General features: G+C 46.7%; 1 protein-coding gene across 6 annotated transcripts in view; it reads right to left on the reverse strand.

The window, feature by feature from the left end:
- Positions 1-59: 59 nt before the first annotated feature.
- The window catches only part of nt5c2a (5'-nucleotidase, cytosolic IIa), a 64585-nt gene continuing 39966 nt past the window's right edge, over positions 60-24678 (reverse strand). For 3 of the 6 annotated variants that reach the window (XM_063071446.1, XM_063071447.1, XM_063071452.1), the window contains 15 exons: positions 22978-23095; positions 21476-21574; positions 20603-20694; positions 18800-18857; positions 18338-18431; positions 17724-17777; positions 16803-16886; positions 16563-16604; positions 14711-14818; positions 10476-10542; positions 9837-10007; positions 8971-9022; positions 8661-8721; positions 8025-8201; positions 60-2106 (listed from right to left, as the gene is read on the reverse strand). In XM_063071446.1, coding sequence (XP_062927516.1) covers positions 1864-2106; positions 8025-8201; positions 8661-8721; positions 8971-9022; positions 9837-10007; positions 10476-10542; positions 14711-14818; positions 16563-16604; positions 16803-16886; positions 17724-17777; positions 18338-18431; positions 18800-18857; positions 20603-20694; positions 21476-21574; positions 22978-23095 — 1520 coding nt within the window. In that variant the 3' untranslated portion in view covers positions 60-1863. Of the gene's footprint in view, positions 2107-8024; positions 8202-8660; positions 8722-8970; positions 9023-9836; positions 10008-10475; positions 10543-14710; positions 14819-16562; positions 16605-16802; positions 16887-17723; positions 17778-18337; positions 18432-18799; positions 18858-20602; positions 20695-21475; positions 21575-21664; positions 21786-22977; positions 23096-24678 lie in introns of all 6 variants that reach the window. The other 3 variants (XM_063071449.1, XM_063071450.1, XM_063071448.1) reach the window with 2 other exon arrangements.

Consider the following 24678-nt stretch of genomic DNA (forward strand, 5'->3'; position numbering starts at 1 on the left):
TTTGTCCCGTTACCTTAAATGCAAGACCTTTGACTTTTCAACCCTAAGAACAGATGCCGTTTGTATTGAATATTTTATTTATTTTACAAATGGAATCAGATACATTTTTACAGTGGAAGAGGATATCTGAACAGCTCTCTGAGGAAACTGAGAGTCTGAAACATGTTCAGTTTGGTCTGTGCCTGAGCTAGAACCTGTAATCCCAGGCTTCTGTGCAATTTTGAAATCAGAACCAGAGCCTTAACAAATCTTCTTCTGAAGTGGTTCTCTCACATGCCACTGAATTACACCGTTGCTGTTTTCGTCAGTTCTGTGAGGAGATTTGAACAAGGGGCTGAGAATGTGCTGTCCGTGTTGGGTGGCAAAGTCATCAAGACTCCAGTGGCTCACTGCCCAGAATCACAGACAGTCAGCTGTAACTTTGCAAAGTTGTATTCCAACACCTTTTAATTTAACCAGAAGGAAAAGGTAAGATGTTAAATGAACAGGTGTATACAAGCCCACTGCTTCAAAGGCAGAATCTTCAGAATATTAACTTTTTTTTTGGATTTCAAGGCAACCTAACACTGGCAACTTTATTTGGAAGGCCATGCCCAGATGGCAGACAAGAGGCACTGGGATGGAAAAGATCTAACCTATGAATTTTCACACTGAATCTAGAAGTGGGGGCAGCATTTGTTGTACCTACAACAGATTAGAATATTACAGAAATTTGCAAATTTTTGGACTACTTGTTAGTTTATCAATCAATCTCTCTAAACGAGAGTTAGAACACAGTAACCCCTTTAAGTCCATGTCAGCATTGTGGACTGGCGGAGCAAAGTCCTCTCGTCCTACTGCTGGTTTGTACTGTGTGCAGTAGGTCCTGTCTGTAACCTCAGCTCATCAACCCCACACTGTCTCTCAAACTGTACATAGATACAGTTTGGTGTGGAATGGGCAGTCGCTCTGCTCCTTTACCGACACCTTAAACAATCAAGATAAGGCACAGAGTGAAGCTCTCTCCACACCTTCCCATCGTGCACTCCTGAGTCAGACACAGAAGCTCCTTCTACACCATTCCATCAGGCACTTCCAAGGTCAGACATAGAGTGAAACTCTTTTCTATACATGATTGTTTGAACAGACTGATTCTTCTGAGAAAGATACAGCTGGGCTTTTTTGTGGTGCTCACACTATTTCCAAGCGGAGGCTCAATTCAACCAAGGAATGTGGGAAGCACCATACTAACATCTAATGCGCCTGAGCAGCAAGCCCATGTTGTCCCTGGTGGATTCTGCATAGAGTCGTACAGCATGATGTATAAAAGTGAAGGGTCAGACTGTCACCCCACCCACTGCCCCAGTCTCAACTAGTTTGTGCTTTGATTTAGAGATACTTAACTCATAATATGCCACACACCAGTGCATCTAAGCCCTCTTCCCCTCCACCTCAAAAAAACAAATTGGACCTACAAAAACAGGTCCATAAGTTACTGAAGTGAAAAGACTTGCATTCAAAGTTGTCACAAGCATTTTCTCTCCACCATGAATTGCATTAAATCAGAGATCAAGGGATTACAGTCTGAATCACACAATCACTACCTTCTCATCACAGCAATGACATACTATTCAGCACAGTCTCCCCCATCCAACACACTCTCAATGCAAACTTCTGACCCATTATTAAAACATTTGTATAATGTTAAATCACTCGGAAAAAATTGAAAAAGTCAATGAGGTGTTAATTTTCCAGAATTAAAACCAACACTTGTTCCTTTGAATCCTTGATTGCTCTTGTGAACCGGATCACCATCTTCATTGTGCATGCCTCAAACCGTTTTTCAGTTCCATGGGGTGGGGTCAGGATTGAGTTTCATTGCTGCTACTCTTCCTCCTCTTCCTCTTCTTCATCATCATCTTCATCGTGGCAATGTGTAATCTCTTGTGGAGTTTGTGGGAAAAGATTGGGCGGTTTGATCTCACTGATTGATCTGGTCAGTTGGTGCCTTTTGAACTCAGTACCTTTAAAATCCGCAGAGCCCATTGAACGGTTACGTGTTGCCATTGGAGACTCGACGTAGTTAATATCTGCATGGCTGTGCTCCACGGTGGACTCATGGGGCATCTAAAGGACAAAGCAAGGGGAACATCATGAAGATTGGGAGCACAAAGCAGCTGTGTGTGTGCGCGCGTGGTGGTGGTGGGGGGGGGGGTGAGGAGACGCAACAGTGGAGGGGAGAACAGAACACGCACGTCAAGGTGGAATGTGAAAAGGTCAGACCAAGATAGAGAGGAGCAATGTAGAGGAACCAAGAAGTTCAGGGTTTTGGGGAGAAATTGGGAAGAAGACAAAGATTACTTGTGATCTGAGTGCTCATACCCTTTGCTCTAAATTACTCCTGTTTTGCATTTTGTTAGCTGTAGCAGAGATTTAAGTTCTGCACCCTAATTACTGTTTGCAGCCAGGAATGTCCTGTAAACACACAATACTCTGCAGATGCTGGGGTCAAAGCAATACGCACAACACACTGGAGGAATTCAGCAGGTCGGGCAGCATCTGCAGAGATGAACAATCAACGTTTCGGGCTGAAACCCTTCGTCAGAACTGAAGAGGGAGGGGGCAGAGGCCCTATAAAGAAGGTGGGGGGAGGGTGGGAAGGAGAAGGCTGGTAGATGCCAGGTGAAAAACCAGTAAGGGGAAAGATCAAAGGATGGGGGATGGGATAGGCAGGAATGGGGGGGAAAGCACAATGGGTAGTAGAAGGAGGCGGAACCATGAGGGAGGAGATAGGCAGCTGGGGGAGGGGCAGAGTGAAACTGGGATGGGGGTAGGGAGGGGGAGGGGATTACCGGAAGTTGGAGAATTCTATGTTCATACCAAGGGGCTGGAGACTACCCAGGTGGTATATAAGGTGTTGCTGCTCCAACCTGAGTTTGGCCTTATCATGGCAGTAGAGGAGGCCATGTTTGGACATATCCGAATGGGAATGGGAAGCAGAGTTGAAGTGGGTGGCTACCGGGAGATCCGTCTGTTGTGGCGGACGGAGCGGAGGTGCTCGACGAAGCGGTCCCCCAATCTGCGTCGAGTTTCACTGATGTAGAGGAGGCTGCACTGGGAGCACCGGATGCAATAGATGACCCCAACAGACTCACAAGTGAAGTGTTGCTTCACCTGGAAGGACTGTTTGGGACCCTGAATGGTGGTTAGAGAGGTGGTGAGGGACACGTGTAGCACTGACGCTTACAGGGATAAGTGCCGGGTGGGAGATTTGTGCGGAGGGAAAGGTGTGCTTCGTGGTGGGGTCCTGTTGAAGGTGGCGGAAGTTGCGGAGGATAATGTGCTGGATCCAGAGGCTGGTGGGGTGGTAGGTGAGGACAAGGGGAACTCTGTCCCTGTTGTGACGGGAGGATGGGGTGAGGTCCGAAGTGCCAGAAATGGAGGAGATGTGGGTGAGGACATCATTGATGACGGCAGAAGGGAAACCACGATCCTGGTGAATGTCCTGTACCCTGAGAATAATAACCAATGTGGCAGGAGAATGGCCCATCTGCCAGGACCAATGAGTCATCACCCAGCTGACTGATGTTGAACCTTTCTCAACCTTGCTGTACCAAGCTGCTCACCATCACCAAGTGTATGGGGTGGACTGGAGGCTTAATGTACACCATCAGCAGTCTGTACACTCCCCTGCCTCCTTGTTTGCTGTAGATCACATGTCTGTACTGTATTCACGTGTAACTGTTGCCACTCACCCAAATAGGGGATCATATACCACAATGTCTACAGCCCAGCTGATGAGACCATAAGACACAGATGGAGAATTACACTTCGGCCCATCAAGTCTGCTCCTCCATTTCATCATAGCTGATTTATCATTCCCATCAACCCCATTCTCCTATCCTCTGACACCCTATCAATCTCCACTTAAATATATTCAATAACCTGGCCTCCGTAACAGTTTATGGAAATTAATTCCACAGATTCACCACCCTCTTGCTGTGAAAATCAAAGAAGAAAACCAGCGGATGCTGGAAATCCTAAGCAACACACAATGCTGGAGGTACTGAGCATCATGGGAAAGCGTAAACAGTCGGAGGCTCTTGTCCAGAAACGTGATCAGAACCAGAAAGGGAAAGGAGCAGTCAGTAAGAAGGTGGGTGGCGGTGGGGGGAGAAAGTACAGGGTTGATAGGTGAAACTAGGGGGTGGGGTGAAGTGAAGAGCTAGGGAAGTTGATTGGTGGAAGAGAAGAGAGTGGGAGCAGGGGAAATCTGACATGAAGGCCATGGACGAAAGGGAAGGGACTGGAGCACCAGAGGGAGGTGATGGGCCGCTAAGGAGATAGGTGAGGGGGGAAAGCAGGAATGGGGAATGGTGAAGGGGGGGCAATTACCAGAAGTTCAAGAAATTGTTGTTTGTGCCCAGGCAGAATACAAGTGACAGTAGAGGAGGCCATGGACTGAGCCAGTAGGCTGGTCCTGGACTTATTTCCTGGCATAATTTACATATTACTATTTACTATTTATGGTTTTATTACTATTTAATTATGGTGCAACTGTAACGAAAACCAATTTCCCCCGGGATCAATAAAGTGTGGCTATGACATAGGGGGAGGGAAAGAAGGGCATGATAGTGTGATCCTGTTGGAGATGGCAGAAATTATGGAGAATAATGTGCTGAATGCAGAAGCTAGTGGGATGGTAGACAAGGACAAGAGGAACCCTATCCCTGTCCCCGGTGTGGCAGTGGGAGAATGGCATGAGGGCCGATGTGCACAAAATGCAAGGGACGCGGGTGAGGGCAGTGTTGGTGCTGGATGACGGGAAGCCTCTTTCTTTGAAAAAGGAGAACTTCTCAGTTGTTCTGGAATTAAAAGCCCCATCCTGAGGGTAGATATGGCGGAGATGGAGGAACTGAGAGATGGAGCAAATGCAGTGGATAGCCTCTGTCTGGGTAGCATTCAACCTGATGGCATGAACATCAATTTCTTGAACTTCCAGTAATTTCCCCTCCCCTCTCACCTTATCTCCTTACCTGTCCATCACCTCCCCCTTCCTTCCATGGTCTTCTGTCCTCTCGTACCAGATTCCCCCTTCATCTCTTTCACCAATCAACTTCCCACCCCTTCACTTCACCACCACCTCCCAGTTTCACCTACCATTTTATACTTCTTCCCCTCCCCCCACTTTCTTACTCTGATTTCTCTTCCCTTCCAGTCCTGATAAAGTGTCTCAGTCCGAAATGTTGACTGTTTACTCTTTTCCATAGTTGCTGCCTGGCCTGCGAATTCCTCCAGCATTTTGTGTATGTTACAGAAAATAATCTTTCTGCTAAAGGGACGTCCTGTGGTTGTGTCCACTGGTCCTAGACTCTCGCACAATTGGAAATATCCTTTCCACATCCATATTATATTGGCCTTTCAATATTCGATAGGTTTTTATAAGATCCCCCATCCCATTCTTCTAAACCTCAGTGAGTACAGGCCCACAGCCAGCATATGACCCTCATACATTATCCTTTCCCAGATAAAGGGCCCAAAACTGCTCACAGTACTCTAAATGTGGTTTCGCCTATGCCTTATAAAACCTCAGCATTACATTCTTGTTTTAGTCCTCAAAATGAGTGCTACTATTGCCTTTACCTTCACCCCCAAATCAACCTGCAAGTTAACCTTTAAAGAATCCGGCCCGAGGACTGCCAAGTCCCTGTGCACCTCCAATTTCAGAATTTGCTTTCTGTTTAGAAATAGTCTACACCTTTACTCCTTTTACCAAAGTTCATGACCATGCTACCCTAACGTGTATTCCATGAGCAAGTTCAGTACAGACTGGGGACAAGGGTTTGCTGTGGCAAGTCAACAGTCATACAAAAGTACAGCACAGAAATAGGCCCTTTGGCCAAGCCATTTGAACTACTTACTCCCATCAACCTGCACCAGAATCATAGCCCTCCATACATCAATGTACCTATCCAAACTTCTCTTAAATGTTGAAATTGAGCTTGCATGCATCAATTACACTGACAGCTCGTTACACATTCTTACAACCCTCTGGATGAAGAAGTTTCCTGTCATGTTCCCCTTAAGCTTTTCACCCTTAACTCATAACATCTAGTTATAGTCCCACTGGAAAAAGCCTGCTTGCATTTACCCTCTCTATACCCCTCATAATTTTGCGTACCTCATATCAAATCTCCTCTCAATCTTCTACATTCCAAGGAACAAAGTCCTAACCTATTCAATCTTATAACTCAGGTCCTCCAATCCCAGCATCCTCCTTGTAAATTTTCCCTAGACTTTTCAACCTTATTTACATCTTTCCTGTAGGTAGGTGACCAAAACAACACACACTACTCCAAATTAGGCCTCAGCAATGTCTTATACAACTTCAACATAATGTCCCATCTCCTGTACTCAGTACTTTGATTTATGAAGGCCAATGTGCCAAAAGCTTTTTTATGACCCTATCTATGTGATACCACTTTCAATGAATTATGAACCTGTATTCCCAAATCCCTTTGTTCTGCAACACCATTCAATGTCCTACTGTTCACTGTGTAAGACCTACCTTAGTTGGTCCTACCAAAGTTGTAACACCTTGCATTAAATTCCATCTGCCATTCAGCCCCTTTTCCAGCTGGTCAAGATCTGGCTGCAAGCTCTCAGCGTCTTCCCCTCTGTCCACTACATCCCCAATAATAGTTGCATCTGCAGATTTGCTGATCCAGTAAACCACATGAACATCCAGGTCACTGATATAGATGACAAACAACAATGGACCCAGCACCAATCCCCGCGGCACTTCACTATTCACAGGCCTTCGGAGAGGCAACCATCAACTACCACTCTGACTTCTCTCATCATCCAGTTCTCCCTTCTAATCCAATTTGCTACCTCAGCTTGAATGCCAAGCAACTGAAACTTCCTGACCAACCTCCCATTTGGGACTGTCAGATCCCTGGCTAAAGTCAATGTAGACAACATCCGTTGCCTTGCCTTCATCAACTTTCCTGGTAACTTCCTCGAAAAATTATAAGATCGGTTAGACATAACCTACCGCGCACAAAGCCATGCTGATCATCCCTAATCAGTCCATCTATCCAAATACTCATATATCCAATCCCTTAGAATACCCTACAAAAACCTTCTCACCACTGATACCTGGTTCACTGGCCTATAATTTCCTGGTTTATTTTTAAAGCCTTTCTTAAACAGCTGAACAACATTAACTATCCTCCAGCACCTCACCTGCCACTAAGGATGACTTAAATATCTCTGCCCCTGCAATTTCTGCATTTGCTTCCCACAGGGTCTGAGGAAACATCTTGTTAGGCCCTTGTGATTTATCTACCCTACTTTGCCTCACTTCTATAGACTGTGTCCATCTCCCGAGTAAATACTGATACAAAAAAAAACATTTAAGATTTCCCCATCTCTTTTGGCTCCACGCACTCAGATCTTCCAGATGACCAATTTTGTCCCTTGCAATCTTTTTGCTCTTAACATATCTGTAGAATCCCTTAGGAGTTTCCTTCACCTGGCTGCTCGGGCAACCTCATGCCGCCTTTTAGCCCTCCTGATTCCACTTTCAAGTGTTCTCTTGCACTTCTTATACACCATAAGCACATTTGCTCCTACCTGCTAAAAACATTTTTTCCCTTAACCAGGGCCACAAAATCTCTCAAAAACCAAGGTTCCCTAAACCTGTTATCTTTACCTTTTATCCTGACAGGCCTATACAAGCTTTATACTCTCAAAATTTCCCTTTTGAACACCTCCCACTCACCAAGTACATCTTTGCCAGAAAATAGCTCACACCTGCCATATCTTTTCTGATACCAAAAAAATTGGCCTTTCTCCCATTTAGAATCTCAACCGAGGGCAAGACATACCCTTTTCCATAATTACCTTTACTAATGGCATTATGGTCACTGGATGCAAAGTGCTCCCCTACACTATCACTTGCCCCGTCTTATTCTTGCTTTGTTCCCAGTGTGGCGGGACAAGGTAAGACGCCCAGATTTCTGATGAAGTGACATACTCACCAAGACGTGGGCAGCTCGGAAGAGGTAACTGAAAGGGTAGTACAACAGGTTGATGAACGAGGCTGCATAGAGATCTGCATAGCGCATGACCTGACTGGCAAAGAGCGTCTGCCGGGAGCCACTGCGGAACAGGCTCCCCATCATCCCGTAACACATGTCCATGTCATGAGTGACTTTCTGCATGGAGGCAGAGAGGAGGAGTGAGAATCCATTCAAGAACGATGATTTAAAATTACCCCATCTTTTCTGCAATTCCACACTTAGAAGTTCCAGCAGTCATCAGACCAGAAGAAACTGGTGTTCAATTTAAGTAATGGCAAGTCTCAGGCACTCGGGATGAGAAGTGGGTGGTGGGTGGGTGGGCGGGCACTGTGACCGCTATGGAGTAACCTGAATACAAGAGACACTCATTACATGTCGGGAGAGCAAGGCAAGGGCTATGCAACTCTGATTGTAGACACGAGTTCTAGTGAGGGGACTGGCTGGAAAGGAAAATAGATTGGACCAGTGAGACAGGGATCAATGGCCAAGCACTGGCCATTAGTGTCAGTCACTCCCTTAATATCCTGGCAGAAGGTAATTATAATCTTTGGGGATTGAGGTCTCAACCCTGGGAGAATGGAGCCCTCATCTCACCTTGATGCGTCTCTGAATGGCGCTGATGTCAGGCCGCTCATTGCTGCTGCTGTCCAGGTGTCTATGGGGGAAGAACACCAATGAAAACTGTCAGGAACACTAACATTAACACTGGCAAATGCATCAGCACAAACGGGTATGAGTGTAGAAGATTTACTGGGTTTCCACCAACAAACTGAGGTCAATTACCCACTGAGTGAATGGTTTAGCCCCTCAGTGTCACTTGAGTTGTTTTTTATTTTAAAGAAGTTTATTCAGCTTTCAGTAATCCTGGGTAACTCGTTCTTGAGATGACTGTTTCCATACTCACTTGTAGAGCTCTGCCAGAAACACGTCCAGACTCTGTAGCTCCTCAAATAGGCCTGGAAAATAAAGGCAAGTCAGCGCTGGTTCACAGGAACAGACAACAGAAGGAGCAGAGGACAGGCATCAGCCAACAGTGGGAATCAGCGATTCACAGCACAAAAGGCAGCCAGCCCACCCTGTCCACAGATACAGCAGAGGTTAGTCCTGCTTCCTCACTAGTGGCCATGCCCCTAATTACTGATCTCTCCACGAGAACAGGGCTTTCTGCTCAACCAGATCAGAACACTTATTTCACCATCCTCAGTTACACATTCCTCAGCCTCACTGGCCAAGTCTGCCTTTCCTCATAACCAGACTTTTATACTGTCCCAGCACCACCTTCCAGTCCTACATTCATAACTTCAAAGCAAACATCTCACTGGCTTCACCCCTTTTAGGAATCTGCTCAGCCTCCATTCCTTGCTCATCTCCGTATCCATCCACCTGATTACAATCCAGTCCAAGCCATTTGTAGTTTGTGTCAAATGTAAGGAAATCAGTCCTGACAAATCCAGTAAACACATTACTTCCCCCAAGGAACCCAACATAATTCATGGTGCCATGGTAACTCAGTACACACCCATCACCTCCCTGTCACTAACAATTCCATCAACATCCCCTCAGCATTCTCCCGAGCCATTTTCTAATCCAAAGTGCCACTTTCTCCTGGATTTCCTGGGCTCATCTTCCCCACATCAGTCTGACAGCCAGGACCCTCTCGAGGGGCAGAATATGGATAGCTGAAGCAGAGCTGCCGCGGATTGCCAGTCCAGTTATTAGGAAAGTGGTAGGTGGACAGCCAGAAGCCATGTGCAGGTGCTGTGGTCTTACTGCTCTTGTCTGTCCAGACATGCAGCTCCTGTGCCAGTTCGGGGATGACCAGGAACGTTCTCCAGCCCTGCCGTTTCTTTGATTTCAGGATGTCACCAAAGATGTGGTCGCCAATGTACAGAATGTCTTTGCCTTTTGCTCCCAGCAGGTCCCCCATTATATCCGAAGAACCTGGAAAACACCCCCCACGCACACACACAATCAGAATCATGTAACCTTTTTCCTTTCACCTTAGGGTTGGTTGTAGAATTAGGGTGTAGAATTACTGGATTCAGCAAACCATAATGTCATCAGGTAAAGGCCAATCCAAAAACATCACCTGACCATCTCCCTCTGCGATGCTACCTGATCTGCTGGGTGCCTCCAGCAGCTTTGGGTTTTGCTCTGAAGAGGGGTGGCAGGGGCACTCAGCCCTCCAAGTGAGCCCAGAGCCAGTGACCTCCGCCCACCACAGGCAACCTCAGCCCTCCCCTGTGCAAACCCAATTTTCTACCCCCACCGCCTGCCCACAATCAAAACCCACTCACCCCCAGGGAAGGAAGTAGAACTGGTTTACACCGGCAGCTCCCAATATTACCTTGCATATAATGTCACTGTAATAGACAGCAGGGTCAGAGAGGCAGCCTGCTGGACACTCACCTCCTGAGTACACAACACCGTGCTGCAGAGGTCCCGTATGTGTCCCGATCTTCAAGTGGCCAGTTGTCTACATGGGAACAAGTGAAACGAAGACTTTCAATTAATGGATGCTTCTTCCCCCACACCATGTATTCCTCAACCTCCAGGTTCAAGATGCATCCATGCACACTGATTGTGTCCTCAGCCTCCGGACAGGCTGGCACATCCCAGAGCAAGGGCCTCACTGCTCTCAGTTACATCTTTCCCGAGAGATCAGGGCCATCTCAAACCAAATGCAGCACCACTGATATAACGGGTTTCTAGGGAACGAGGACCATCACACCGAAGCCTACAGCTGACGACACCCACAGTGAGAAGGGGAACAACATGCAGGAGTCCCAGACTCACCAGTGCTTTGGGTAGGCACACATTAGGTGTTATAGGGAGGAGGAGGGGTGGTGAATAATGAACAGAAGGGGCTCCAGGAACAGCACTGGCAGGTGCCAGGATGTTGGGAAAGCTCTTAGAGGTAGGAAGGCAACACGAGTTTGGGGAATAACTGTCAGGCTTCAGCAGCTGATATGACAGCCACAGAAAATTACAGCACAGAAACACACCCTTGGTTCGGCACAGACAAGATGAGCCATCTCAATGGTTCCATTTACTATCAGAAAATGTATACAAACTTAAATTCTTACTCTCCACAAAACAGAAGAAAACCCCAAACAATGAATGAAGGAAAACGTTTGAACCCCGAAGAACCCCTCCCCCTCCCACGCACAAACAGCAAAGCATCAACCCTCTCCCTCTTATTCCAATAGAAAGCATCAGCCATCACCCTCCCCCCAACAACCCAGCATGCAAGAAAAAGCAAAGCCCCAAAGAGACCATGATCAAAAACTATAGTCCACAACACAGCACTTTGACATGACACATGCTCTCTCTCTCTCACTAATGAGGGAGAGAGAGGTATCACTCCCTCCACAGTGACAGCGGAGACCAACAACTCGCTTTTTTATGTTTCAGTCTGTAGCATCGCTTTTATTTTAAATTCCCCCGACTGAAGAATTGGCAGCAAACTCCTCCTCCCTCCCCTCCAGAGACAGAGGGAGAGAGAAAGCCATCACTCGAGTCCAGCGGCCTCAGACAGCTGCACCCGCTGTCATGATGTTCCGATCTCCTGTGATGCTTCAGTTGGCAGCACCGGTGAGAAATCAGGGCCCGAAGGTGCACATCTGCCAATCCCCTCCAGGAGATACCAGACACACTTGGCCACTCGGTGAGCTCCAAGAGCAGGAATCCACCGCCGTGAAGAACCGCAATTTGAGTGCAGCTGTAGATCATGGACTCTGACAGAACTCCATTTAAACTGCCTCGTCCCATTGACCTGCACTAGGACCATAGTCCTCCATACCCCTCCCATCCACATACCTATTCAAACTTTGCTTCAACATTAAAGTCAAAATCGCACCCACCACTTGCGCTGGCAGCTCCTTCTACTCTCACCTCATCTGAGTGAAGACATTTCCCCTCATGTTCCTCTTAAACGTTTCACCTTCCACCCTTAACCCATGACCTCTAGTCTCACCCAACCTCAGTGGACAAAGCCTGCTTGCATTTACCCTATCTACACCCCTCATAATTTTGTACAACTCTATCAAACCTCTCAATCTACGTTCTAAAGAATACTGTCCTAACCTAATCACTCTTTCCTCAACTCAGTCCTCCAGTCCCAGCAACATCCTTCTCTGTATGCTTTCAATCTTTTTTGCTTCTTTCCTGTAGGTAGGTGACCAAGACTGCATATAACACTCCAAATGATACCTCACCAACGTTTCATACAACTTCAACATAACATCCCAACTATTGTACTCAATACTTTAATCTATGAAGGCCAATATGCCAAAGGCTTAATTTATGACCCCATCTACTTGTGACTCTCAATGAATTATAGGACTGAATTCCCAGATCCTTCTGTTCTACTGCACTCCTCAATGCCCTACCGTTCACTGTATAAGACCTACTGTGTTTGGTCCTCCCAAAGTGCAACACCTCATACTTGTCTGCATTAAATGCTACTGTTCAGCCCATTTTTCTATCTGGTCCAGATCCTGCTGCAAGTTTTGATAGTCTTCCTTGCTGACCACTACATCCCCACTCTTGGTGCCATCCACAAATTTACTGATCCAGTTAACCACATTATCATCTAGATCATTGATACAGATGACAAATAACAACGGACCCAGCACCAATCTCTGCAGCTCTCTACTAGAGAGGCGACCATCTACAACCACTCTCTGGATCAGATATTGGCTTTGTGGGAGAAATCAATTTACCACCTCATCTTGAATGTCCCACGCAGGACCTTGACCAATGCTAATGACTAATGGCCTTGCTAAGTCCATGCCTTTATCCACTTTCCTGGTATCTTCCTGTAATCTGTATAGAGTCCATGACCTCGTTGCTGCTTTGCCTTACTTCCATAGACTGTCTGTCACCTGAGTAAATACAGATGCCAAAAATTCATTTTAGATATTCCCCCATCTCTTTTCGCTCCACGCATAGATTACCATTCTGGTCTTCCCGAGGACCAGTTTTGTCCCTTGCAACCCTTTTGCTCTTAACATATATGTAGAAGCCTCTGTGTTTACTCACCTCTGCTGGAGCAACCTCATGCCTTCCCGATTTCTTAAGTATTCTCTTGCATTTCTTATACTCAAGTACCTCATTTGTTCCTACCTGCCTATACCTGCTAAAAACCTTCTCTTTTTCTTAACCAAGGCCTCAATATCTCTCGAAAACCAAGGTTCCCTGAACCCTGTTATCCTTGCCTTTTATTCTGACTGGCACATACAAGCTTTGTACTCAAAAAATTCACTTTTGAAGGCCTCCACCCGACCAAGAACACTTCGTCAGTAAACAGCCTGTATTGCCAGATCCTTTTGGATACCACCAAAAATTGACCTTTCTCCAGTTTAGAATCTCAACCCAAGGACCGGACCTATCTTTTTTCCATGATTACCTGGAAACTAATGGCATTATGACCACTAGATGCAATACCTCCTACACAAACTTCTGTCCTATTTCATTCCCTTATAGGAGATCAAGTATTGTACACTCTCTCATTGGGACTTCTATGTATTGATACAAGATACTTTCCTGAACACATTTGACAAACTCTATACCATCTAGTCCTTTTACTATTTGGAAGTCTCAGTCAATACATGGAAAGTTAAAATCACCTACTATCATAATCTTATGTTACTCACAATAGTATGCAACCTCTCTACAAATTTGTTCCTCTAAATGTCAAGGTCTTGGATAGGATGCAGAAGAGATTACAGGTAGAACAATGTCAACCTCTGGCCTCTCCAAACACAGTCAGCCGCAGCAAGCACTGAATGGGAGATGATAGGACCCCCAAAGTGAATGCACAGCCTTTGTAGGATACACAATAAATCTGTGACACAATTACACAAAATCAGACAATGGAACTGTGTCCCCCACCCCCACCTAGCATTTGCCACCCTCTGTCTGTAGAGACGTTATTGATCTGCTTGTTGAGCTTTGCACAGGCCCGCTCCCACCCGGTTCACAGAGAATGGACACCTCAGGCTCTGCCAATAATCCCACATCCCATCAAGTCGAAGGCTAGACTGAAGAAAACAAAGTCTTTAAGATTTCTTTTAGCACTGCATAATATTATGTCAAGTTGCAGTATTTTGATTATAGCCAGATGTGGCAGTAATAAAACCCTTTTGCCTGCATTAATTCTGGTTGCATCTCCCAAAGGTATAGCCAGTAGTTTTTTGAAAAAGATTCTTAAAACAATCATGATCAGACACCAATTATCTACATACATCAACACATCCCAATCATCAGCATTTGGAATTAAAACTGTACATCTGTTTTATACCCTTTGGGCACCCTCTCACACTTTAATTCAGTGTTGTACATCTTTATTAACATAAATGTTATCTGATTTAGACAGTGGGAGCTCCCATATGATGACCAGATAGTCTGCTGGGATAAGTCAGTGTGCACAGCGAGTGTAGATGAGCGGAGGCAGTGGTATACAGGACCAATCACACCTATCCAACAGCAAGGTTTCATCCAAAATTGATTGCACAATTTCAATATCTCTCCAAGGAGTCTCCTGGCCCTGGACTGCTATATCCTTGTGACTACAGATTTTGCTTGTTCCTTCCCTCATCAATCTCCCAGCCAGAGTAAGGAGCTGAGGTTTAATCTCAAACCTTGTCAACTTGACGCAGAACCGTTCCCTCGCTGAAAAATAGCGGCTTCCGAGCATCCACCACAACCAGATCGAAGTATGACTGCCAAGGTCGGTGAGGGGTTCCAGGCTGCAATGAAACGAACTGTTACAAACCTTTCCACTGGGGCGTGTATTTTGTCCCCAGTCACAACAATCAGGCTTACACTTGCTATAATCACCTTGAAATACTAATGTTTATCTCCCCCATGGAGTAAACTGACCTGTATTTATTCTAACATAGTATCAAATAATAGAAGGTCATTAGAGATCATTACAAACGGTTCCAGGAATGAGAGATGATAGCTCCAGGGTCAGATAAGAGGCTCGAACATTTTGTTTTGGAGACATGGACATACCTTACTCTATTCGCAGGCAAGACCCTGAACTGTGGGTTTCTGCTGCTCTACTCCTCCATCTCACCCCACTCTGACCTCCTAGGGTATCCTACTGCATGGAAACAGGCTCTTTGGCGCAACTCATCCACAACAACCAAGATGCCCTATTCAGACTGGTCCTGTTTGGCAGCAATTGGCCCACATACCTCTAAACCTTTCCTATCCATGTACCTCTCCAACTGTCTTTTAGAAGTTGCAACCATACCTATCTGAACCACATCATCTGGCAGTTCATTCCATATACTGCCACCCTCAGTCCAAAGAAAATGTTACCCTCAGGTTCCTACTAAATCTAACCCCTCTCATCTTAAACTTGTGCCCTCTAGTTCTTGATTTCCCAGCTCTGGAAATAGACTGCATGCATTCACAATATCGATGTCCCTCAGGATTTTTATACATCTCTACAAGGTGATTTCTCAGTCTCCCACACAAACAACAACCTGCTACAGCCACAGCGCGAGGTTGAGGAACAATCCCCATTCTCTCGTCCGGGCATGCTGCAGTCTCCAGGCCACACCATCATGTTCTCCAACTGCAGGAAACTCCCTCATCCCGACAGCATCAACCTGCAACATTGGCTCAAGTCCTTCTGCCGTCATTAGTTCAGCCTGACTGCCGACCACATGCCCCTGGCCCAGCCGGCGGCATCCCACAGTCCTGCCGAAAGATGCACATCACGCACACAATAAAAGTGTGCTTTTAACTGCTATATCAACACATCTGGTCTCACCCTATCAGAAGATATTCCCCATGTTCTATCCATTCCCCCCACCGACTTCTTGCCCATTTCAAACCTGAAACGTTAGCTTGGGTTTTCTCTCCACACAAGCTGAGTCTTTCCAGCAGTATCTAACCCAGTGATCTGTACACATGGAGAGCAGGAGCAGGCTGCCCTCTCCAGTTGTACAAATACACACAAACTCCACCCCCTCTCACCTTGTCCCTCCGTCAGTAAACAGTCCTTTCTTCTCACCCCTCCCACCTCGTCCATCTGTCAGTAATCAGTGCCGTACCCTCCCACCTTTTCCATCCGTCAGTAAGCAGTCCTTTGCACCTACCCCTCCTCTCCCACCTTTTCCATCCGTCAGTAGCCAGTCCTTTGCCCTCTCACCTTGTCCATCCATCAGTAAGCAGTCCATGTCCTCAGCCCTCCCCTCCCACCTTGTCCATCCGTCATTAGCCAGTCCTGTGCGCTCCCATCTTGTTCATTTGTCAGTGACCAGTCCTGTGCCCTCGCACCTCGTCCATCTGTCAGTGACCAGTCCTGTGCCCTCGCACCTCGCCCATCTGTCAGTGACCAGTCCTGTGCCCTCGCACCTCGCCCATCTGTCAGTGACCAGTCCTGTGCCCTCGCACCTCGCCCATCTGTCAGTGACTAGTCCTGTCCCCTCATCTCTTCCCTCCCAGTGCCACTTCAATCCCAGACACTTCACTTACCATGGGGCCATGGCCAAAGTCAAACATGTAGGTCATAATTTTCTGTAAAATAAGAAATCCATTAGTGCAACGACCAGTAACGAGATTCGGTGTAAGTGACCCACAAGGAACACAAGCCAAGGTTTTGAAACCGACTGACAGGGAAGCAGAGATATATCCCCCAGCCACTCTCACCATGTCAGGATGTCTCCCCAACCCTTTCCCCACAACCCCCGCCCACACCAGTAGACTCATCCTCACATTGGTGTACTGGTAGTCGCTGTTGGTGACCAGGAAAACTTTGCCAACTTCATTCATCCGACTGAGCAGTAATGGCAGTTTGGGCTGAAACACAAACAAGGTTCAAGTTCTGACAGGCACCACACACCAACTGCAGTCCACTCTCCCACCCCATCCCAGACCCCACACTTGTCCCGTCCCGTACAACACCAACCCCTTCTGGACCATACCATACCCACCAAATCCCAGATCCCACACCCACCCTTCACACATCATGGCAGCATCCCATATCCCCATATCCTCTACACTGTACACCCAGTCATCCCCATCACACCTCAACGACCCCCATCCCTTCAGCACTCCCTTTCTCAACTCAGACAATGCCCACCCTTACCTCACCATCCGCACGGTCCCTTCATTCTTACTCTTCCTGGGTAAGATGGATGGTACACATTATAACCATTGTGCTGGGGGGAGGAAGTGTTTAGACTGGGGCAGGTGGAGAGTTGTTCAGGCTGCAGTCACCCGGGTGAGTGGGCAACGTTCCACTGCACCGTTGGGGGGGTCTTGTCAGGTCCTCTGCAACCTAAACAGTGGGGTATGAGAGAGTGGCTGCTGTTGGTTTCCCTGGCGGGAGACGGGCAAGGCCTGGCATTTATAAGGAACACTGGTGGCTGAATGGGGACCAGTCTTTGGGACTGGTTAGTAATCTGTACAGTGAAGGGAACATTAAACTAACTTTTGGCAACAGCCACACTCTTGTCCCGAGAAAAGGACGGGCCTTTGCCCGAGGAACTACAGCAGAGATGTTCTGGAACTGATCAATCTCCAACAACCACAAGGTACAACTGCAGAAGTTACCATGGAGATAAGTACAACAAACCAACTCCACTAGTCCTACTGTTCCCCTACTACGTCCTCAGAAAGAAACCACCAACTTACCTCTTTAACAACGTAGGTCTCCAAATTTTCTAAAGTCTTCTCTTTCAATGATCCCTAAATAAAACAGGAGAATCGGAACGTGGCTTTGGAATGCACTTGTGTTAACTCTGTGAGACCCAGTCTCAGTTAATTGTCACTGTCCCCTGTGCTAACTCTGTATGAGATTCAGTCTCAGACAGCAGCTGATTTCACCTCTTCACCTGTAAAGACTGACTCGCTCTGAAATACCAGAACTGGTCTCTGTATCAATTACACGGCCACTTGGTCACATCTCTGTATGTGTGGATAATAAACCAGTGAGAGGCTTTTACAGTGCATTTCAGACTAATACAAATATGTGTATCTGTCTGTCTGTCTGTGTGTGTGCAATTGTCTGGTGTGTTCATAAGAGCATGAGTGTGGATATTGAATTAATGCAATACAGGAGTAGTGCACACACTCGTCAGATGACCTGCAGATTCCTTGTGCCGAGCCAAACATCACTGATAAACAAATTAAATTCCTTTTTTCCAATGTTTTTTACTTGTCTCAACACCTGACCCAGTCAGATGGAAGTGCAGAGTTTTTAAGTCAATCACAGTGAGTGACCACTGAACACCATCGGAAACAGTTACCTTGTAATGAACCCAGTCAACAGCATCCCGCACATCCTGGAACATACTCTTGAAGGACATGAAGAGATCCCCATCCTTAAATCCTGTCTCACAGCTGTGTGAAAAAGGGAAAAGATCACGCTAATGTCTAAACAGTCCAAGGGAAGCCAAACAGCCGATTCAGAGCTTATGGTTTCCAGTGGGCTTCATCAGGGACCGGCAGGGTGGAAGAAGGGCAAATCAGCACCATGTATGGGGTCAGTGCCGAGCAATCTCTTCCCAAACCAGGTAAAACCCCAGATCACCAGTCTCATCCACAGTCCACACTTCTTCACAAAGAAATACCCTTCACATCAGTCTCAGTGATCTATTCCCCGTGTATATCAGCCTGCATGGGGCAAGGCCTGGAGATTTTACAGATATTCTACATTCTCTGTCTCCATGGAGAACTGTGCACTCTGGCCCAAGTAACCCACCGCTTACCTTGTGTATCGGGAGCAATTGGTGAAAAAATCAACCAGGCAAGCAAACAGGTAGGTCTCTGCAAAAGGGAAGGATAACAAATGCCCAGTGAGAAGTCATCTCTGGATCTGACACCCCGAGCAACCACAGACGCACCAACAAAACGGCGCTATGCAATGGAAGTGGGCAAATAATGCAGCGAGAGGGCCAGCTCTGGGTGATCATGTGCCAAGGTTTACACAGACTCTTTCCAAAGGAATGGGGGCACTGAGAGAGCAGCTCAGATACAGGCCAGCAGCAGGACCCGTTCTAATGCATGGTAATGGAGTGTACCTACAGGACAGAGTGTGGGCTACAAGGAGGGATAAGAACATAAGACATAAGGGGCAGAATTAGATTATTCAGTCCATCATTTATTATCCCTCTCAATCCCATTCTCCTGCCTTCTCCCCATAACGTATGATGCCCTTACAAGAACCTATCAACCTCCACCTTAAATACATCCAATGACTCAGCTGCCACGGCCATCTATGGTGAAGAATTCGAGAGATTGACTACCATTGTAGCTAAGAAATTCTTCCTCATCTCTGTTCTAGAGGCGTCCTTCTATTCTGAGACTGTGCCTTCTGGTCCTAGACTCTAACACTATAGGAAACATCCTCTCCATATCCACTCTATCTAGGCCTTTCAATATTCGAAAAGTTTCAATGAGATTGTGCTCTCATTCTTCTGGACTCAAGCGAGTACAGGCCCAGAGTCATCAAATGCTCCTCACACCTTAACTCTCTCATTCCCAGGATTATTCTCATGAACCTCCTCTGCACCCTCCACAATCTTAGATAAGGGTCCCAAAATTGCTCATAGTTATCCAGAATTACCAGCTGCAGATTGTTTACCTACCCAAAGGAAGTGTGTAAACATTACCTGAAGACAGAACAATGGGCAGTTCGTAAAACATTGAACTTTGCCAATGTAGTTACACAAAGTTGGATGGATCTCAGGATTGTCCTGTGTACGGTAACATCAATAGATCGAAGTCCATTGTACATAAAACTGGAGAACAGTTACACGTTTGAAAGATCATAATCTATAATTTCACTTCTCCACCGCTGGCTTCAAAGGCAACCACAGCCTGCTATAGGCATCGATTCTGTATGGTGTATATATTACTCCCTCAGTTCTAGATCTCCCCAATCTCATACACCACAACCAAACAGCTCACCAGGAGATCTCCCCAATCTCACACACCACAACCAAACAGCTCACCAGAGAATCATCCCAATCTCACACCAAAACCAAACAGCTCACCAGGGAATCTCCCCAATCTCACACACCAAAACCAAACAGCTCACCAGATCTCTCCAATCTCACACCAAAACCAAACAGCTCACCAGGGAATCACCCCAATCTCACATCAAAACCAAACAGCTCACCAGGGAATCTCCCCAATCTCACACACCAAAACCAAACAGCTCACCAGGGAATCTCCCCAATCTCACACACCAAAACCAAACAGCTCACCAGGGAATCTCCCCAATCTCACACACCAAAACCAAACAGCTCACCAGGGAATCTCCCCAATCTCACACACCAAAACCAAACAGCTCACCAGGGAATCTCCCCAATCTCACACACCAAAACCAAACAGCTCACCAGGGAATCACGCCAGTATCACACACCACAACCAAACAGCTCACCAGATCTCCCCAGTCTCACAGACCAAAACCAAACAGCTCACCAGGGAATCACCCCAATCTCACACCACAACCGAACAGCTCACCAGGAGATCACCCCAATCACACAGACCAAAACCAAACAGCTTACCAGGGAGATTGAAGAGAGTGTTGAGGATGTAGAATCGCTCCGTGTCATCCCGCTGAATAAATTTGTTTGGGTATTGTTCTCTTATATCTGGTCTGCATGGAGAGAAACATACTGTAACACTGGTCTCATTGCATTTTCTTGCAAAATTCATGCATAATTTATGCTTAATTTATGAATGCTGTTTTCAGATACTCTGTGCCTGTCATGCTGCTGGTTTTCATTGCACTTGTGTACGCACATTCTTCTGCACTTCACAACAAACTTGACTTTGATCCTTCCCACAACTGCCTCTAACACGACCACCCCCTGCTCTCCCAGCCCCAGTTGTAACCACCCCCCCACCCCCAACTGCTGCCCACACAGCAGGTCCCTGGGGTCTAGGACAGAACTGAATTGGGCTACTGACAGAGTGTCTGCTGCAGCCATTTCCAAACCTGTGCTGTTCTTGCCACGCCCGCCTCAGAGCTACACACGAGGGATGAAGGAATCCCACCACCACCTATGTGTCAAGACCGGTGCTAATTGAGGAATGTTCATAAATGTTTGGACTTCATCAGACCACCGCCCTTGTCCTGCTCCCTCCTCAGCTCACAAGTTGACAGGCCCAGAACATGAGCACCAGCAACACCCCCCCGCCACACGCTTCCTCATTGGGTCCTGTGGGCTGACCGCCTTTGACAGGAGTCCCCTACAGAGAACTTTCACCTGGGAATGTAGAAAACTACCAGGCACAATGGAGGGCAGATCGGGAACACACGAGGCCCGTTCACTAGGTATTAAAACCTGATAGCTGTGATACAAACGGATTCTACTGTAGCTACTTAACCTGTGGAGCAGCAACTCAAGGAAACCCAGCAACAACATTTCACTGACCCTCTCATGAAGTTGAAGCCATGGGCACAAACCAGGATGTTCCCGTAGGCATCGACCTTCAGCAAGTTCCCGTGTAACGTGTCAAAAATCAGGCCTCTACTCAAAAACAGAAAAATATTTTTCAAATCTTCCACAGAAACGCAACCAGAAAAGCACTCGCATCAATAAGTGACAGGGAAATGAACCTACCTCTTGTATACTTCCCTCACACAACACAAGCTAGGCACTGTGTGCACATCTGCGCACATGATCGTACAGGAGAGGCTGCGGAGGAACTTCACCAGGACGCTGGCTGGGATGGGTGTCTGAGCTATGAGGAGAGATCGGAGAGGCTGGATCTGTTCTCTCAGCATAGGTTCTGTGAGGAACATTTCCCCATCACAGAGACATCCAAAGTGCGAGGACATAGGTTAGAGAATTAAGGGTTGGGGGGGCTCTGGAGGAAACTTTCTTTTCCCTCCCCAGAGGCGGCTGGAAACCAGAACACCCTGCTTGAGGGTGCAATGGAGGCAAAGGCTCTCACAGCATTTAAGCACCTATAGACCAAGTGCTAGTAATCAGGACGAGTACAGATGGATATGATGGTCAGCATGCATGTGGTGGGCCCATGGACCTCTATCTGTGCTGTGTGACACCACGAGCCTATGAGATTGGCAAGAGCACCTGTAGGGGTACAGGAACGATGCACTGTGCATCTCGATAGTGCCTGTCACATCCATTTCAGGACATCCTAAAGCACCAGTGGATATTCTGTTGTAAGGAAGATGTAGCCAGCTAATTTGCACATGGTCTATGCCCGCAAAGAGCAGTGCAGGGTTGTCCAGAACAGCTACATTTCTCAGAAAATTAAATTAAGAAAAAAACGCAGGAACATCAAGGACCAATTCAATTCCATACAGTACAACAAAATGGAACTAAGCCAGGTGCCTGAGTCTTAAGGAATATTGTGACCGTCTCCCGTAAATCATAACTCTCCTAGCTGGAGGTCAGGCACAGGATTAGGAGCAATGAGTTCAGTTTACTAAATCCAGTAAAAATACCCAGGAAAACTACAGTCTTCGATTAAACCAACCCAACATTGCTTAGGGACAGGAAACCAGGAAGGCATACCAAGTCAGGGGATAGAGAACAGGTCATTGAAAGAGACCGTCAGAGAGAATGAAACTGGGGCACACAAGAGGATGACAGCCTCTGTGGTCCGATGTGGGGCAGGAGAGAGTTAGGCCAAGACACCACTGTCAACCCCCGCACAGGTACTAACTGCCTTGGATGTACAACTGATGGACAACGGGTGCACAAACTCTGCATTAAATAGCAAAAATGGTCACCAACCCTAGGCTATCAAATATACCCCACAGCCTCATTGATATTTCGATACCTAGGTAACACTGAGCTGCACTGAACCCCATTGCTCGATTAAGTATTTTCATTAAAAAACCTCCCTCTGCAAGCCGGTAATTACCCATCTCGCACCTCACATCCTCTTCAACTCGTGCTCCTACCTGGTTGGGAATGCAGGGTCATAGACAAAGCTGCCTAGTTCCTGAGGATACCCAATGGAGATCAGACGTTCAACAGTCAGGTCAAAGCCCAGAGACTCGTATTCAGGAGACTTGTACACTGTGGCAAAACAAGAAGAGGAAAGATTAAAGCATATCCAACAACATCCTGTGATTTTCAGGCATAGAGATCCCGCAAAGTGGTATCAAACGTTGGAGGGTGCAATGTGTAAAGTCTGGTAGAAATTGTACAACATAAAATACACCAACCAAGTAGCTGTATTAAATTTGTTACTGCTACTGTGAAACCATGTGAGAACCAAGAAAAAAAGGTTGGCATGGAGCAATGCAAGCCTCTCAAAGTTGGTCACCACATGTAAAATGGCAGATGGAATTTAATGCCGGTGAGTGTCAGGTATTGCACATTGGCAGGACAGACCAGGGTAAGACTCACATAGTGAATGGCAGGGTTCTGAGTTGCACAGTACAACAGAGGGATCTGGGAAGACAGATCCATAATCACGAGAGATTCTGGAAATCCAGAGCAACACACATATTCTGGAGAAACTGAGCAGGTCAGGCAATATCAATAAAAATGAATAAACAGTCAATATTTTGGGCCAAGACCTTCCATCAAGTTGGAGGCTACCTGGACGGAATATGAGGTATTGGCCCTCCACCCTGAGAGCGGACTCGTCATGGCAGAAGAGGAGGCCATGGACTGGCATGTCGGAATGGGAATGTGGATAAGAATTTAAATGGTTGGCCACTGGGAAATTCAGTTTTTGGCGGATGGAGCAGAGGTATTCATCAAAGCGGTCCCCCAATTTGCACTGGGCCTCACCAATGTACAGGCAGCATCAGGAGCAATGGATACAATAAGTGACCCCAACAGATTTGCAGGTGAAGCGTTGTCTCACTTGGAAGAACTGTTTGGAACCCTAAATGGAGGTGAGGGAGGAGGTAACTAGACAGGTGTAGCATTTCTCTCACTTGCAGGGATATAGGCCAGGAGGGAGATTAGTGCAGCAGGATGAATAGACAAGGGAATCATGGAGGGAGCAATCGCTGGGGAAAGCAGATAGTTGGGTTGGAGGGGGGAGGTAAGGATGTGTTTGGTAGTAGATGATGTGATGGATGAGGAGGCTCATTGGGTGGTGGGTGAGGACAAGAGGAATTCTATTCCTGTTAAGGTGGCAGGAAGACGGAGTGATCGTGGATGTCAGAAAATGGAGGCGACGTAGCTGTGGGCAGCATCAGTGATGGAGGAAGGGGAACCCCCATTCTTTGAAGGTGGCTATCTCTGATGTCCCGGAAAGGAAAGCCTCAACCTGGAACAGATGCAGCAGAAATGAAGGAACTGAGGGGAAAAAAATAGCATTTTTAAAATTTATATGACAGGATACAGGGTGGGAAGAGGTACAGTCAAAATAGCCTTGGGAATCGGTATGTTTAGAAAAGATGTTGGTGGACAGTTTGCCTCCAGAGAGACAGAGAGAAACAGACTAAGTGAATTTAAGGGCAGGGTGGAAGTTGGAGGAAAAGTTGATGGAACTGACGAGCTCAGCAGCACCAATGTAGCACAGAAAAATCCAGAAGCATTACCAGGGAAGGCACAATTCCTTGAAAATGGAGTCACAAATAAATATGGTCATAAAGAAAACTTTGGGCACATTTGGCCTTCAGTTGGAGCCTGGAGCCTGT

Source organism: Mobula hypostoma, chromosome 19 (genome assembly GCF_963921235.1).
Source record: "Mobula hypostoma chromosome 19, sMobHyp1.1, whole genome shotgun sequence".
In the NCBI taxonomy this organism is placed as follows: Eukaryota; Metazoa; Chordata; class Chondrichthyes; order Myliobatiformes; family Myliobatidae; genus Mobula; species Mobula hypostoma.